Source organism: Leopardus geoffroyi, chromosome B4, assembly GCF_018350155.1.
Source record: "Leopardus geoffroyi isolate Oge1 chromosome B4, O.geoffroyi_Oge1_pat1.0, whole genome shotgun sequence".
Classification (NCBI taxonomy): domain Eukaryota; kingdom Metazoa; phylum Chordata; class Mammalia; order Carnivora; family Felidae; genus Leopardus; species Leopardus geoffroyi.
This window is the reverse complement of record NC_059341.1, coordinates 90,418,737-90,437,180: the sequence shown is the minus strand read 5'-3', so window position 1 is coordinate 90,437,180 and position 18,444 is coordinate 90,418,737. Positions and strand designations below refer to the sequence as shown.

Genomic DNA, 18,444 nt, shown 5'->3' with positions numbered 1-18,444 from the left:
CTTTTTCTCTCCCCCAAGCCCCTGGCAACCACCATTCTGGTCTTGGCATCTTTGAGTTTTGACTATTTTATTTTTATTTTTATTTTTATTTTTTCAACGTTTATTTATTTTTGGGACAGAGACAGAGCATGAAGGGGGAGGGGCAGAGAGAGAGGGAGACACAGAATCGGAAACAGGCTCCAGGCTCTGAGCCATCAGCCCAGAGCCCGACGCGGGGCTCGAACCCACGGACCGCGAGATCGCGACCTGGCTGAAGTCGGACGCCCAACCGACTGCGCCACCCAGGCGCCCCTAGTTTTGACTATTTTAGATAACTCACAGAAGTGGAACCATGAATCTTCTTCTGTGACTGCCTTATTTCACTTCGTACAATATGCTCAAGGTTCATCCGTGTTGTCACATACTGCAGGATATCGTTCTTTTTAAAGGTGAAATAACATTTCGGGGCGCCTGGGTGGCTCGATCAGTTAAGCGTCCGACCTCAACTCAGGTCATGATCTCACAGTTTGCGAGTTTGATCCTCGTGTTGGGCTCTGTGCTCACAGCTCAGCGCCTGGAGCCTGCTTTGGATTCTGTGTCTCCCTCTCTCTCTCTGCTCCTTCCCCACTTGCACTCTCTCTCTCTCAGGAAAAAAAAAAAAAAAATTTTTTTTAAAAAAGGTGAAATAACATTTCACTGCATGTAGGTACCACAGTTTAAAAAATCCATTCATCTGTCAATGGACATTTAGATTGTTTCCCCATCCTGGCTATTGAGAATAGTGTTGCAATGAGTCTGGGAGTGTTAACATCTCTTTGAGATCCTGATTTCACTTTTGGAGGGATAAATACCGAGACTTGGAATGCTACATCATATGGTAGTTCTATTTTAATTTTTTGAGAAATCTCCACGCTATTTTCTCTAGTGGTTGCACATTTTGCATTCACAACAGAGTATAAGGGTTCCAACGTCTCCACATCCTCACCAACACTTGTTTTTTCTCTCCGGTAACGCCCATCCTAACAGTTGTGAGACGGTATCTCATTGTGGTTTTGATCTGCATTTCCCCGATAATGAGTGATGTCAATCAAGCACCTTTACATGTACCTGTTGGTCATTTGTACGTCTTTGAAGAAATGTCTGTTCAAGTCCTTTGCCCATTTGAAAATTGGGTTAGTGGGGTTTTTTTGTTATTGAGCTGTAGGAGTTCCTTATATATTGTGGAAATTAACTCCTTATGGGGCATATGGTTTGCAAATGTTTTCTCCCATTCCATACATTGTCTTTTTTACTCTAGTGACTGTTTGCCGTGCAGAAACTTTTTATTTTGATGTAGTCCCACTTGCCTATTGTTGCTTTTGTTGCTGGGCTCATAGACATTTCAAATCCATCTATTCTAAGACTTTATTTGTAGACTCTCCAGAGATTATACTGACACCCCCCTATTTTCTTTCTTTTTTTTTTAAAGTACGCTTCATGCCCAGCACGGACCTTAACGCAGGGCTTGAACTCACGACTCTGAGATCAAGACCTGAGCTGAGATCGAGAGTCAGACGCTTAACCGACTGACCCACCCAGGTGCCCCAACACCCCCTATTTCAACCAGTCATTTGGTTTCTCTTTTTTTTTCCAGTGTCCTCTTTTTAGTAATGACCTCAATATTCTTTTAGCTGGCAGGAATAACAACAGAAAACCAGAGACCTGAAACACCACATTCATATTTAACACATCTATCTAGACTTCCAGTCCGGAAACCTACAACACAATTTTCTTTGTTTTTTTGCTTTAAAGGATCAAAAATTAGCAGCCTTTCTGAATGCACCATTACAACCAGAAATTGAAGCTAACACCTATTAAGTACTTTTGTGCCAGTTTCTGATATAAATGCATTATGTGATCTCACACCCCATGCGGGGCTCAAACTCACAATGCCGAAATCAAGAGTCACATGCTCTTCTCTCTGAGTCAGCCAGGCGCCCCTAAAGGCATTATTTCTATCAACTCACTCTAGCCTCATGAATAATCCTACAAGGGAGGTACCGCTATTATCCCCAACTTAGAGAGAGACTGAGAACTAGACCAAGGTCACACGTGGAAGGTGGTGAGTCCAGGTGATTTGGCTCTAACGTCGCCCACAACGTTGCTCTGACCTAAAATCTCTTCAGAGGACATAAAGATCTAGGTTAACTTCCTTGCAGTATAGTTTACAGACAGGGAAACGCGGTTTTCAGTTGGGCAAGTTTTGAGGTCCACACATATATAACCACCACCCCAGTGAAGATATGACACGTTTCCATCAGCTCTCATGGCCCTTTGTAGTCAGTCCTCCTCATCTCTTGCCAGGCGAATGCTGCTCTGATTTCTATTGCCCTAAGAACTAACATATTTTTTTAATATTTATTTATTTTGAGAGAGAGAGAGAGAGAGAGAGAGAGAAGCTTAAGCAGGGGAGGGGCAGAGGGAGAAGGAGAGAGAATTTCAAGCAGGCTCCACACTCAGCACGGAGCCCTACAAGGGGTTTGATCCCAGGACCCCGGGATCGTGACCTGAGACAAAATCAAGAGTAGGACACTCAACTGAGCCACCCAGGCAGCCCAGAACTAATTTTCTGATGGCCAGCTTCTGAAATAGGTTTGACTTCAGTTTTTTTTTTTTTTTAAGATTTTATTTTTAAGTAATCTCTGCATCCAATGTGGGGTTCGAACTTACAACCTCGAGATCAAGAATTGCACACTGTATCAAGCCAGCCAGGCACCCCTCAGTTCCTTCTAATGAAATTGATGAGCATTAACTTCATAATCAGCAATGGTCTTTGTTAAAAATAACGTAATAAAGTACTTAGAAGAAGTTGGCTCTCTGAACCAGCTTAACATCCCCGCTGTGTTCTTCTCAAATGATGTTTAGCCAAGTCTTTCTTCACAGCATACACAAAAGCAAACAGCAGCCTAGCCCAGATGCCGTGAGTCAGAAGAGGCTACATTGCATTGTTTCAACATTCATCACTTTTCAGTCTTTTTATTTCCTAATATTTCTGTTTTTCTTAAGTAATTATATAATTAAGAGTTTCCAAAACTGAAAAGAAGTAACTCTGGTCCCTCTAGAGTTTGTTAGGTTTATACGTAACTGTCCAGAACTTGTTTGGTCCTGGGGAAGGGACTGGGGATAAGGAGTAAAACAAGTTTCCATCCTCCTGGAGCCCACACCAGCTGTTAGGATATAATGCAGGATGAAAAGTCAAAGAGGTGGCCCGGGAGAGAAAGGGTCAGTGAGGATTAATCTAAGAGGTATGGTAACCTTAAGGAGAATAGAAGACTCAGAAGGTAGGGAATTATCAAAGAAATAATGCAAGAAAATTTCCCAGAACTGAAAGACACAGGTTTCTGGTTTGAAAAGTCCCTGTGAGTGTCTGGTTAAATAAATAATCTTTTTTTTTTTTTTTAATGTTTTATTTTTGAGAGAGAGTGCATGTGGGGGAGGGGCGGAAAGAGAGGGGGAGCCAGAGGATCCAAAGTGGGCTCCACACTGAGAGCAGGGAGCCTGAGGGCTTGAACTCATGAACCGAGAGATCATGACCTGAGCTGAAGTCAGACGCTCAAGTGACTGAGCCACCCAGGTGGCCCAAGTTAAGTAAACAACCTTAAAAGGACCCGTTCCAAAGCACTTCCTTGTGGGAATTTCTGCATATGAGACATGAAATGCCTTTCATGAGCCCTTGTTACAGAAAGCTACTAGATGTTGTCCACTAAAAGGAAGGAGTAAACAAAGAACAAAGAAATAGGACTCATGAAGTAGGGGATCCAACTGAAGAAAGAGGCAAAGGGAATTTCCAGGATAAAGGCTCAACCAGTGTTGAGCAATATGTCCATATGGGAACAAGAGTGCTCTGGGGCTTGGGGGTAAGGGTGGGATATGAAAGTGACAGGTTACCTCTAAAATGTTTCATTATAAATAAAATTGTATTGAGAGGCTATTGAAAAATATAGGAAGAACAAAGTAGTTTGGACTAAGAAAGTTAAACTCTCGGGGCACCTGGGTGGCTCAGTCAGTTCAGCGTCTGACCTTGGCTAAGGTCATGATCTTGCGGTTCATGAGTTCGAGCCCTACATCAGGCTCTCTGCTGTCAGTGTGGAATCTGCTTCAGATCCTCTTGTCTCCCTCTTTCTCTGCACCTTCCCCACTTGCTCTCTGTCTCTCTCTCTCAAAAATAAAAATTTCAAAAAAATTAAAACGAAACATTTCTACAAAAACTTACATTAAAAACAAAGTTAAACTCTCTCCTACAATTCATCAGTCTGGGAAAATAAACAGATAATGCTAATGTTTCTCTCACATGGAGCTATAAAGTGTCATAATGTTCCCTGAGAAAGCCCCCAAATCATGCACTGTGAGAACTTTTGCCGATTGAAGTAAGATCTGTAAGAATGAAACATCACACTTGTCACTTGAGGGTCTAAGTCACTTTGACACAACATGGCAGCTTTGATTCCCAGTCCAGGCACACAACTGCAGATAAGGATTTTCTAAATATGACATTCCATATTCACCTAACCCGTGGTTTCCAAAGACATAGGAGTTGGGCCCCTTTGCAGTTCAGACCTGATGCTGATCCTTTTATGCATAGCCCTGCTTTGAGCCCATCAAAACCCTGTTTCATTTACATTTGACCTAACCGCCATCATTTCCCCCATCTCGTACTACCCTTTCTTTTTTTAATTTTTTATTAAAAAATTTTTTTTTGTTAATGGTTATTCATTTTTGAGAGAGTGAGAGTGGGGGAGGGGCAGAGAGGGAGACACAGAATCCGAAACAGATCCAGGCTCTGAGCTGTCAGCCCAGAGCCCAACGCGGGGCTTGAACCCACGAACCGTGATATCATGACCTGAGCCAAAGTCGGACGCTCAACCGACTGAGCCACCAGGTGCCCCTACCTACCATTCTTTTGGGGAGACATCCCATGATTGCTCTGGAGTGAGGGCTTCCTCGTATGGTTTACGGGTCTATCTCCAGGAGGCTAAACTGACTGAACTAGGACAACTGAACTAGGACAGGTAGGAGGTCCTTCAGATTTGTCCAAGACCCTGGCTGCTTCTAGTGGGACCCTTGCCTCGGTAATAATATGCATACCTGAGACCCCGGAGCCTCACCTGCTCAAGGTGTCTCTTGACTATATCAGCTTTGCACTGAATCTAGACTCTGAACAGTCTCAGGCTCTTCAGCATTGGGTTTATTATTTACCTCCCGAGATTTGAGGATTTTAACAGACTTTGGTACCTTCTGGTAAGATCTGGCTTTTAACACCTTGTCCTTTCTCTTTCTGCTTATCCAACATCTTATACGTTGGGTGACCCGAAGAATGCTCCTCAGCCTTGTCTGCAGATAAGAAATTTGTTTTGGGAGAGAGCTTCTCTTCACATATTCTGGCAGCCAGCAGGCTATTGATTGTTAGGTCAACAGTCAGGATGGCTTCTTTAGGGTCGAGGGCTGAGATGCTCAGAAGCAGTATCTTTTGATCCACCATTAGCCACCTTCTCATGGGCTTGTCTTCCAGGAAACTTACACTGCGTCCTGACATAACTTCGCTGAGGACCACCTGGAATGGTCGTGGCCACTTTGGGGAATGTGGACATGCATGAGGTCATTCATTTGAGAGGTGCCTCAGTGGGGAAGAATGTCTCGGCTGTCTATATGGGAGACAACTTCATTGAAGATAGCAGGCTCTTACCCTCAGCCTCCACATTTCAGAGATTCATAACTATTGGTGTTTTGTTAGTATGGCCCGAGTTATTGTTTATATCACCTGTAAGAACTCTTCTTGCGTGTGTGTGTGAAAAAATATATATTTTTGCATCTAAAGTTCCTTCTCTCTCCTCCCAGAGGAAAGATAACCAGCCTTCGATAGTGATAATTGTACATCTGTGTCCAGCTTGTTCTCTCTCAGAGTCAGGGTAGTCTTCATTTTCTTTTTTTAATGTTTATTTATTTATTTTGAGATAGAGAGGGAGAGAGAGAGGGAGAGAGAGAATCCCAAGCAGGCTCTGCACTGTCAGTGCAGGGCCCAATGTGGGGCTTGAACTCACGAACTACAAGATTATGACCTGAGCCAAAATCAAGAGTCAAATCAAGCTTAACTTACCGAGCCACCCAGTTACCCCAATTGGTTGCTCTTTATAGGCCACTAAGTACAAGACAGGCCTTGTTGATTTTGTGAAGTCGTCTTGATGCACAGAATAAATGCTACCAGGAGGTTACACCCTACTCTTTGCTCTTCTGCTTGCAAGGTTGGGGGGTGTCCTTACCAGGGCTCCAGGGAACCATGGAACACTGGCAACAAATGGGATGCTATCTGGTGAGCAGCTCTCCCCTTTGTCCTCTTCTCCATGGGAGGGAGGTGGTTTTCTGGGTATTCCAGATGTGCTCACATCTGCCTCCTTATAGGAAGCTACAGACTTTTGTTCAGTCACCAAATTTCATTGAGTTAACTGCTAAAACCTGGGGCAAAAGGGGTGAGAGGGAGAACCAGAGAACCAGAAGGGAGAACTAAAAAGGGTCTTTTTAGTATAAAAGACCCCCCTGGGGCCCCTCCTTCCCTGTGATTCATCTCACACCTCCTTACGTATGGAGAGTGTAGATCTCATATTTGTTTAAAAAAAGAGCGTGCATGCATCTGGTGTGGAAGCTCCTTAAATAGGATTTTACATAAAGTCTCAGATATCGGCAATCAAACAGCGATATGCTGTTTGATTTCAAGAATCCTTCCTCCTTTTTTGCTCTCTTCAGCAACTATTCAGCTCTTTGTCTATATTACCATATCTTGGGGCGCCTGGGTGGCGCAGTCGGTTAAGCGTCCGACTTCATCCAGGTCACGATCTCACGGTCCGTGAGTTCGAGCCCCGCGTCAGGCTCTGGGCTGATGGCTCATGATGGCTCAGAGCCTGGAGCCTGTTTCCGATTCTGTGTCTCCCTCTCTTTCTCTCTCTGCCCCTCCCCCGTTCATGCTCTGTCTCTCTCTGTCCCAAAAATAAATAAACGTTGAAAAAAATATATATATATATATATTACCGTATCTTAGGGTCATGGCATTATGAAGCTGGAAAACTGGAAGGAGTCTTTGAGATCAAGTCCAATCCATACATCTTGCAGATGAGAAATTGTGCATCAGGGAGGTTGAGTGACTTGCTCAGGGCCACAGCAGCAGCAGCAGGAGCAAGGTCTGACACCCAGGTCCCCAGCTCTTCCCTTCCGAGCTCTGCTCCTGAGCTCGGTAGTTTCCACTTATAGCTGAGGTTTCTCAACTGGATTAGAAATGGCTCCAGGCCGCTGACTGTGGATTTCCTCACATGCCCCTCCCTGTTCTTTCCCTTCCAGACTGTACATTAGTGAGGTGCTTACGACATGTACTGAGTTCAGATTTGTTGACTTTCTACACTTCTTCCTGATTCATGCTTTGGTGTAATTTACTGCTTTCTGAGGTGGGGAGACGGAGAAGAAATAAAGGAGAGTTAGCCAATGTGACCTGGTGATAAAGCTACTACTTGAAGGCTTTCACTTATTGGTACTAAAAGATCCATCAGGGGTGCCTGGGTGGCTCAGTTGGTTAAGTGACGGACTCTTGATTTCGGCTCAGGTCATGATGTCACAGTTTGTGGGTTCGAGCCCTTCCTCGGGCTGCGAGCTGATAGTGCGGAGACTGCTTGGGTTTCTCTCTCCCTGTCTCTCTGCCCCTCCTCTGCTCACTCTCTGTCTCTCTCAAAATAAACTTAAGAAAAATAAAATTAAAAAATCAATCATTTGTCTTGCCTTGCCTTGAGACCATTTAAGTTTTCATATGGAGTTGGTTAGGAACCCTTGGCTTATTTCTGTGGCACCTTTAGAGTATAAGATATCAATAAGTGACAGAAAGAGTATAATCCTGAAGAGGTGACCTGATGTTAAGCAATCTTTTGTAGGTGGCCACAATCCATCAGTTTACATAAAAGGTTGGAGGAAAGATCCCAGGGATTAGCTTATTTCTAAGAGTCAATTCATTCTTTTTTTTTTTTTTTCTAAGTTTTTCGATTTATCTTGAGAGAGAGCATGAGTGCACAAGTAGGGGAGGAACAGAGAGAGAGGGTGAGAAAGAGAATCCAAAGCAGACTCCACACTGTCAGTGCAGAGCCTGATGTGGGGCTTGAACCCACGAAGATCAGCTATGTGCGAGATCATGACCTGAGCTAAAATCAGGAGTTGGACACTTAACCAACTGAGCCACCCAGGCGCCCCATGAGTCATTTCGTTCTTAATTCATCTAACTCAGATCCCACAGGGCTGTATTCATGTCAGTTCAATAGGACAAACAGTTATTAAACTGCCCACTACACAAAATACTGTTTTAAGTATCGGAGACAGGATAGAAGATAATTCTTGCTTTTAAGGAGATGTAATTCTGTAAGGCATATATTTAAATAATCTCCTTAGGATGGGGTAATATCTCATCAAAAGGCTGTATTTGATCAGATCATAAGTAAAATGATTTCTGGATACAGGCTATTAATCTCCAAACGAAACAGGATAGTAGCGAGTTCTGCTTTGGAAATAAATAACCAAACTTCCCAAGGATAGATGACCCACTAATGAAGGCTATCTGCAAAATATGCTGTGAGGGTTTATACGTTCACATTCTCTGACGCGCACACCCCATAGCACTGTGGTGCAGAAATTAGGAGTGCTGGGTCAATAATTATAATGTAGGATAAACTTCTGGTTCTTCCCATATAATAGTTTTGGAAGGTGAAGTTACTTAACCTTTTGGAGGTAATTTACTCATCTTTAAAATGAAGGGTTTGGAGGGATGCCTGGCTGGCTCAGTCAGAAGAGCATGGGACTCTTGACGTCAGGGTCGTGAGTCTGAGCTCCACATTTGGTATAGAGATCACTTAAAATAAATAGAATTAGGGGCGCCTGGGTGGCGTAGTCGGTTAAGCGTCCGACTTCAGCCAGGTCACGATCTCGCGGTCCGTGAGTTCGAGCCCCGCGTCGGGCTCTGGGCTGATGGCTCAGAGCCTGGAGCCTGTTTCCGATTCTGTGTCTCCCTCTCTCTCTGCCCCTCCCCCGTTCATGCTCTGTCTCTCTCTGTCCCAAAAATAAATGAACGTTGAAAAAAAACAAAATAGAATTAAAAAATAAAATAAAATGAGGGGATTGGAGAAGATGATTTTTCTAAGTTCCCTGGGGGCTCTGACATCCAAATTATGCTGTTCCATATCCGAAGGATGATATATATATATACACACACACACACACACACACACACACAGAGGGACTTTTAACTTATTTTGACAGTAAAAGAGAATAAAATAAAATCTTAATTCAAGGGAAAATACATGCTTGAAATGTACTAGGCCTTCCATTTTGTAAGTTTCTTAATCAGATACCTTCCTTCGTGATTATAGATCACAGTCATTTCTGGTTTTGGTTTTTATTTTAGAGAGAGAGCAAGCGTGAGCAGGGGAGAGGAGGAGAGGGAGGGGGAGGCAAAGGGACAGAGAGAGAGAAAGAGAGAAAGAATCTTAAGCAGGCTCCACAATTAGCACAGAGCCGGACAAGAGGCTTGATCCCATGACTCTGGGATCATAACCTGAGCAGAAATCAAGAGTCAGACACTTAAACAACCAAGCCAGCCAGGTGCCCTGTGATTTGTTTTCGTTACAAGAAGATGTGGGGGCGCCTGGCTGGCTCAGTGGGTACAGCATGCAACTCTTGATCTAGTGGTGGTGAGTTCAAGCCCCACGTTGGGTGTAGAGCTTACTTGAAGAAAAAAAAAAAAAAGAGAGGATCGGCTTCTAGATCATCGACTGTTATCATCAGATTCTGTTTGATAATCTACCAGTGAAGGGGAAAATGTTAAGTACTCATCTAAGACACAAAACTATATGGGCGTCAAAGAACATGTGATCACAACTGTAATCCTGTTGCAGGATGGAACCTGATAAAGAGAGTTTGCTTACCTTGCTCTAGGTGCTGTGCTGGACCCTCCTCCTGCCCCAGAGGACAAAGGTGAAAGCCAGCTCCGGTTTCAGATACCAGACCAGGACCCCTTCCTTACTCCCTTCATTCCCTACCCCCTCCTCTGACCCTTTTAAAATATTTTTTTTTGTTTTTTTTTTTGTTTTTACATTTATTTATTTTTGAGACACAGAGCATGAGCAGGGGAGGGGCAGAGAGAGACACACACACAAAATCAGAATCAGGCTCCAGGCTCCGAGCTGTCAGCACAGAGCCCAACGCGGGGCTCGAACCCACAAACCATGGGATCGTGACCTGAGCCAAAGTCAGACGCTTAACCGACTGAGCCACCCAGGTGCCCCATGACCCTTTTAAACTCCAGTCAGGCAGGCTGAATAGAAAATGCAGAGTTTTATGGGGCACCTGGGTGGCTCAGTCGGTTGAGCATCCGACTTTGGCTCAGGTCATGATCTCGTGTCTGTGAGTTCGAGCCCTGTGTTGGGCTCTGTGCTGACAGCTCAGAGCCTGGAGCCTGCTTCACATTCTGCGTCTCCCTCTCTCTCTGCCCCTCCCTCTCTCTCTCTCTCTCAAAAATAAATAAACATTAAAAAAAATAAAGAAAATGCAGAGCTTTATGTGGTAGTGTATTTAAAGTGTTTTAAAATCTCACATCAATACCTGACTATAAAACAAAAACAAAACCCCAAACCTGACTAAAATATGCTGCAGAAACTGACCCAAACCAAAGAAATATAAAGTCCATTGACCTTTTTAGTTTTCTAGGAAAAGGAGAAACTCAGTCATTTAATCATTCTTTTCTGTTTGTTCTGAAGGATTTTAATTCTACAAGCAAATTAAGGTTCATTGAAAATAAAAGCTATTTTTGTTATTTTTTTTTAAAGCTAAATATTGTCCACCTTTCTCTAGAAAACTTTTCTGAACTTACATGCCTACGAAGCATAAAATTGGAATTATAGAAATGTTCATGGTTTTTAATCTCTCACCTTCAAATTGCTTTCATTTTCTCTGTTTTTCCTCAAATGACCATGTTAAATAATGCCTTAAGAGCTTTGTTTTTTTCTCCATAGTTGAGGGAGGCCCCACACTACTAACAGAAAAAAAGTATCTGTAATGAAGCATTAGCTTGAGAAAACTTACCTCTACCTTGGCTCCAGACCAACTTGGATTTCCGATTCTTTGAGCAGGTCAGTGATTTGGGGAACCAGTAAAAGAGCCGGGCTATTCTTCTGAAGGTCTTGTTGAAGTCACTTCTTATGGCCATAGCTAGAACTATGCATGTTCCAGAATGACTCCCTACAGAGAGCATGGATGAGGAAAACACAGGAACACCCACATATGACACTTTGGCTGTGAACTCTATTCCAGCCAATATGTCTGGGGACCACCTGTTAGCCCTAAATCCCCTTCCCCTGTCATTCCTTTGGTTTGTCCTTTAGACCTTAGCCCTCATAACTAGAAACTGTATTAATAGATGTTCTTTCTAAAGAAAGAGTTTTAAGCTTCAGAAACTCTAAGCTATAGTAACACTTGGTAATTTTTAAGCACAGACTCCCCACACCCTCCCGCCCCTCCCCCTTCATAAGAAGTTACATTCACAGAGGAACAAAGTAACCGGTATCCACTAAACTCAGCATCCGGGGGAATCTCAGCGGCAATCTGTGGGACTTGGTGGTGATTAACAAGCTGCCTCCCAAAGCAAGAGCCTAGGTCACGTTTGCTTGTACGAATTAAAAAGTTTTATTTTGCACAAACTGAAATTTTTTTCCAGTGAAAAAACGGTATGTGTTTCAAACTGGGGCAGGAATGGATCCCAGAAAAAAAAGTTTGATGGATCCTTACAAGCCAAGAAATGTGTAAAAGAACAAGATTTTTTTCCAGGGTCCTATTTTAGAATTTAGCCCTTTGTTGAATCTCTCTCTAGACCTTTGCCCTTATTGCATATTAGCTCAGCAGACACCAATGTCTAGCTGTCTATCAAGCAACTGGCACTGACGTTCCCGTCATCACACCTGAAGACACCAGGTCATGATCTCGTGTCTGTGAGTTCGAGCCCTGTGTTGGTAATAGCATTTGGGTTACTTAGAGTATAAGTCAGCATCAGAAATGTAGTGTGATGTATAATTCATTTTTGAGAGAGAGAGAGGGACAGACAGAGCATGAGCAGGGGACTGGCAGGGAGGGAGGCGGAGATACAGAACTTGAAGCAGGCTCCCGGCTCTGCACTGTCAGCACAGAGCCCGATGCAGGGCTGAACTCCCAAACCATGAAATCATAACCTGAGCCAAAGTCAGACGCTCAACCGACTGAGCCACACCGAGGCGCCCCTGGGCTATGCTTTTGTACATCACACTACATTTCTGGTGCTCACTTACACTCTAAGTAACCCAAATGCTATTACCAACTTTTATTTCCAGGTCGGTGTCTTTGTTTTCTATCCCATTTTCAGTATTCCTTAGGAATTTGGATTTTGAGTGCTTCTCTAGGTGACAAGTGGGGAGGAAGTCCAACTAAAAACAACAGTGTAAGACTTTTGCAGGTTCTTCAGGTTTTTTTTTTTTTGTTTGTTTTTGAAGTAATCTCTACTCCCAACATAGGGCTTGAACTCACGACTCCAAGATCAAGATTTGCACGCTCTTCCAACTGAGCCAGCCAGGCGCCCCAACTTTAGTCTTCTTAAAAGTGGGATGTAGGGTGGTGGATCCAGCTAAAACAAGAGTTTTACAACTTCTTTATATTTTCAACACTTCTCAGTTTTAAACATTTGAGTAAATTTCCCTCAGCACCTCCTGAAAGACAAAGCATAATGCGTAATAGGTACTTCTGAGTGGAGTGAAATCAGAAATAAAAGGTTAGTCCTGATTGTGACTGTGATTCTGAAAAGAGAACAGACTCTTTTTTTTTTTTTTTTAACATTTATTCATTTTTGTGAGAGAGAAAGAGAGAAAAAGAGAGAGAGACAAAGTGCCAGCAGGGGAGGGGCAGAGAAAGAGGGAGATACAGAATCCAAATCTGAAGCAGGCTCCAGGCTCTGAGCTGTCAGCACAGAGCCTGATAAGGGGCTCGAACTCACGAACTGTGAGATCATGATCTGAGCCCAAGTCGGACACTTAACCCACTGAGCCACCCAGGCGCCCCAGGAGAATAGATTTTTGATATTTCAGTGGAGATTGTTTATTCCTACTGATAGTGCCTTTAATTCCAAACAACTTACTTATTTTTAGCATAGAACACAAAAGTGAACCTATTCACTCAGAAACCTCTCAAAAACAAACAAAAACAGGAAAACAAGAAAAATCCAAGATTATTATAATTTCTTTCCAGTTAATTTACTGATAAATATATTTTAAAGAAGAATTTTGAGGAAAAGATCTTTTGTATCTAAGAAGAGGCACCCTGCTTGACAAAGTGTAAGGAGGTCTATAAGCCACTAATACAGTATTTGGTAGTTTCCAAAATAATTGAACCTGGAACTCCAGAAGATGTTATGGGATTATTTTTCACATCTCTTCCCTAACCACTAATTCCTTTTTGATTTACTCAAAAATATCTTTTTTCCCATATGCTTTACGTTCACTTATTTCATTTTTATTTCTTCTGGTGTTAGAACTATAACCTGAGGCGCCTGGGTGGCTCAGTCAGTTAAACGTCCAACTCTTGATTTAGGCTCAAGTCACATGTCACGATTTGTGAGATCAAGCCCCACCTTGGGATCTGCACTAACAGCACAGAGCTGCTTGGGATTCTCTTTCTCCCTCTCTCTCTCTGTTCCTTCCCAGCCTTTTCTCTCTCTCTCAAAATAAATAAATAAACGTTAAAATAATAAAAAAAAAAGAACTATAACTTATGTGAAAAACTAAATCCACTAACTATATACCGTTTTTACATCATTAATCCCTACTGTTTGAAAATATATCCTAATATGGAAAAAAGGCTACTAGACTGGAGATGCAACTTATTAGGTTATTATTAGGTTAGCAGAGTAGCATCACCATGTATTTATTAACTTAAAATGTTCTGAAAGACGGTTGTATTTTTGAAGGTAAAATATTAAAAAGCAAGAATGCTTGGTTTCCATGTTGCAGTAATGGGGAATAAAACCTTAACTCTTAACCAATATTAACACGGAATGGATTTGCTCTTAACAATACAGCTCCTAAAATTTCAGTCCACGAAGCAAGAGTTTGTTTGTTGGAGACCTTTTCCAGAGGTGCTGAAAACTAAATCTGCAAACGTATTAAGTAATCACATAACCTGGTGTTCAGTGATACGCAGATTTAAAAATGATACAATTAAATACACGTGTGTTAGATAGTTGGATGGAAAATTAAAATCAAGAGGGATTCAACAGATAGCCCCTCCCCCCCCCACAAACTCTAAGCCCGGACAGGTGGTTGACAGAGACCATTTACCTACTCGTGCATGTTTGTCTAGAATGCGTACAGATGATGCTTAAAATTCTCCACTGTGATAATCCATTGCGATTTCAAATTAAGTTCTTTTTTTTTTTTTTTATTATATGAAATTTATTGTCAAATTGGTTTCCATACAACACCCAGTGCTCATCCCAAAAGGTGCCCTCCTCAATACCCATCACCCACCCTCTCCTCCCTCCCACCCCCCATCAACCCTCAGTTTGTTCTCAGTTTTTAACAGTCTCTTAAGCTTTGGCTCTCTCCCACTCTAACCTCTTTTTTTTCTTTTTTCCTCCCCCTCCCCCATGGGTTCCTGCCAAGTTTCTCAGGATCCACATAAGAGTGAAACCATATGGTATCTGTCTTTCTCTGTACGGCTTATTTCACTTAGCATCACACTCTCCAGTTCCATCCACGTTGCTACAAAAGGCCATATTTCATTTTTTCTCATTGCCACGTAGTATTCCATTGTGTATATAAACCACAATTTCTTTATCCATTCATCAGTTGATGGACATTTAGGCTCTTTCCATAATTTGGCTATTGTTGAGAGTGCTGCTATGAACATTGGGGTACAAGTGCCCCTATGCATCAGTACTCCTGTATCCCTTGGATAAATTCCTAGCAGTGCTATTGCTGGGTCATAGGGTAGGTCTATTTTTAATTTTCTGAGGAACCTCCACACTGCTTTCCAGAGCGGCTGCACCAATTTGCATTCCCACCAACAGTGCAAGAGGGTTCCCGTTTCTCCACATCCTCTCCAGCATCTATGGTCTCCTGATTTGTTCATTTTGGCCACTCTGACTGGCGTGAGGTGATACCTGAGTGTGGTTTTGATTTGTATTTCCCTGATAAGGAGCGACGCTGAACATCTTTTCATGTCCCTGTTGGCCATCCGGATGTCTTCTTTAGAGAAGTGTCTATTCATGTTTTCTGCCCATTTCTTCACTGGGTTATTTGTTTTTCGGGTGTGGAGTTTGGTGAGCTCTTTATAGATTCTGGATACTAGCCCTTTGTCCGATATGTCATTTGCAAATATCTTTTCCCATTCCGTTGGTTGCCTTTTAGTTTTGTTGGTTGTTTCCTTTGCTGTGCAGAAGCTTTTTATCTTCATAAGGTCCCAGTAATTCACTTTTGCTTTTAATTCCCTTGCCTTTGGGGATGTGTCGAGTAAGAGATTGCTACGGCTGAGGTCAGAGAGGTCTTTTCCTGCTTTCTCCTCTAAGGTTTTGATGGTTTCCTGTCTCACATTCAGGTCCTTTATCCATTTCGAGTTTATTTTTGTGAATGGTGTGAGGAAGTGGTCTAGTTTCAACCTTCTGCATGTTGCTGTCCAGTTCTCCCAGCACCATTTGTTAAAGAGGCTGTCTTTTTTCCATTGGATGTTCTTTCCTGCTTTGTCAAAGATGAGTTGGCCATACGTTTGTGGGTCTAGTTCTGGGGTTTCTATTCTATTCCATTGGTCTATGTGTCTGTTTTTGTGCCATCAAATTAAGTTCTAATCCATTTTCAGTTTTCCAATGCTCATGGGAGTCGAATTTATTCAGTCTTTGGGACGTGGTATCTTTGTGATACGCAGGTTGTGTACACGCACACTTCAATAATCTGGTAAATCAGAAACCACAACCAAAACCACACCCTTGTTGGAGAAATAATTCCTTGCTGAACATACCCTTTAGCTAAGGACTCTGGGTAGATTTTTCAAAGAGAATGTTCCATTTAGATTTGTATACATTTATGGGAGAACTTATACTAAACTTGGAATCAGACTTAGAAGAGAAACAAAACCGTCCATATATCTAACAGTCTGAGAATAACTTACCATCACCATCGATATTCTTTCTTTCAAAAGACACCTTTTGTTTCTCAAACTGTTGTACACAGAAAAATACAAATTCTTTACATTAAAATTGAGAAATTTATTGATATTTTTTTCATGACGGAGTAAGCAGAATTAAATTAAACAAGAAATATACAGCTTGAAACAGTGGAAATAACCCTAAAATTTTTTATGACAGTCATACACTTATGGCCAAAATAAAATGAATAGTTTTTAATAATTAAATCACTTTATTTAAAAAAAATTTTTTTTTTCAACGTTTATTCATTTTTGGGACAGAGAGAGACAGAGCATGAACGGGGGAGGGGCAGAGAGAGAGGGAGACACAGAATCGGAAACAAGCTCCAGGCTCTGAGCCATCAGCCCAGAGCCTGATGCGGGGCTCGAACTCACGGACCGCGAGATCGTGACCTGGCTGAAGTCGGACGCCTAACCGACTGCGCCACCCAGGCGCCCCAATAATTAAATCACTTTAAAAATTTTGCTCAATAATTTATCTGAAATTAAAGAGACGTGAGGATAACTGGGATCTGGGCACCTTGTAAAATGAAATAATGTCACTTTATCCTTCCCCCAAAATTGTGATCCTAGTAAAACAGTGGTTTGGTTCTGCTCTTCACCCAGAGAAGCCCCTTCTCCATCCTATCACTTACAAACCTGTCAACTATCAGTCTTTTCTGATTTGTAAGGATGACAATTTTGGTTCCATTTAAAAAATGTTTCCAGTAGGCAGGCGGAGAAACAACCCAGTTAGCCTTACTCCAGTATTTCAACAGATTGGTCATGGCTTTCTTCTAGTGCTCACTGAGGTCAAATATCCTCATATAATTATAAATGTTAAAAGGTAAAATTACATCTTAACAGCAGCCAAAAATTTATATATTTTCTTGTGTATTTACAATATTGTACATATTTACATGACCACATCAAATACTGAATTGTAGAAATAAGAGACCACTTATAGAGGCACTCATTTAATGAATGTCTCAGCATTATTTTCTTGTGCAAACTAAAACTGTTCTCGAACTTCCCAGAAAGCTAAAGACAGTCAACATTGCGAAGGCCGCCATCCATGGTTAAAGAGCCAAACCTAAAACACAAAAGAAAATAGGAAATCTCAGAAGATTCATTTATTTGGCCTGCAACATTTTAAAGAGTATATAGGGTACTTTTCAGATGAATAAACTGTTATTTAAGAGTTTAAGCAACTGGGGCGCCTGGGTGGCTCAGTCGGTTAAGCAGCCGACTTCGGCTCAGGTCATGATCTCACGGTCCGTGAGTTCGAGCCCCGAGTCGGTCTCTGTGCTGACAGCTCAGAGCCTGGATGGAGCCTGTTTCAGATTCTGTGTCTCCCTCTCTCTGACCCTCCCCTGTTCATGCTCTGTCTCTCCCTGTCTCAAAAATAAGTAAAACGTTAAAAAAAAAAAAAAAAAAAAAAAGTTCAAGCAACTATGACGTCCCCAATTTTTACTGAAACAGGGTGGTATTATTATAAATATGTGAAAAAATACCAATCAGTGGCTTGGGAGACTTCTTAGGAGAAAAGGCTGAGTGATGTGATCTAGAAAGTATTAGAAACAATTGGACAACTTCCTTTTGGTGGGGTGGGATTTAGAAAAGCGAAGATAAGAAGTTGGGAGCAGGTGTGACATACTTAACGGGGAGAGTAAATTATGTAAAGTTAAGTAAAGCGACCTTGCTACAAATGGAATGTTATTTTGGGGACTAGTGGGAAATGAAGGTGAGTGAATAGGCTGGCCAGAGGATTATATCCTGTGATTTCAAGTATGAATTTAGATTTGACCTTTTAGGTAAGAAGAGTTTAGAAATTGTTGGGCCAAAGGAGTGGCATGGCATGATTAGACCTTTGGCTGTACTAGCCCATGACAGATGGGAAAGGCCTGGGCTTAGGAAGATAGATAATAGGTTATCACCACAGCTCACATGTAAGGAGGAAAGGGGGTCTGATGAGGCTGAGAGGGGGAAAATGGAAACATTTTGACGGAAGATCACCAAACTAATGAAAGGCAATAAAAAACAGTGTCTAAAATGACATATGTTCACGGAAGCAGAAGGAAAGGTGGTTCCTTTGAATAGAATGAGGAAATAGGAGGGGAAACTGAGCTGGGAAGGGTGATATTATGTGATTTTTAGATATGAAAGAAATAAAGTGATAATGAGATACTCATGTGGAGACAGTGCTCAAGACCC

The 18,444-nt window shown here is 42.1% G+C and overlaps 1 protein-coding gene across 3 annotated transcripts in view; it reads right to left on the bottom strand.

The window, feature by feature from the left end:
• Positions 1-12,370: 12,370 nt before the first annotated feature.
• The window catches only part of TBK1 (TANK binding kinase 1), a 56,152-nt gene continuing 50,078 nt past the window's right edge, over positions 12,371-18,444 (bottom strand). For 2 of the 3 annotated variants that reach the window (XM_045464992.1, XM_045464993.1), the window contains exon 21: positions 16,691-17,323. In XM_045464992.1, the coding sequence (XP_045320948.1) occupies positions 17,272-17,323 (52 nt within the window). In that variant the 3' untranslated portion in view covers positions 16,691-17,271. Of the gene's footprint in view, positions 12,768-16,690; positions 17,324-18,444 lie in introns of those variants that run through there. The other variant, XM_045464994.1, reaches the window with a different exon arrangement.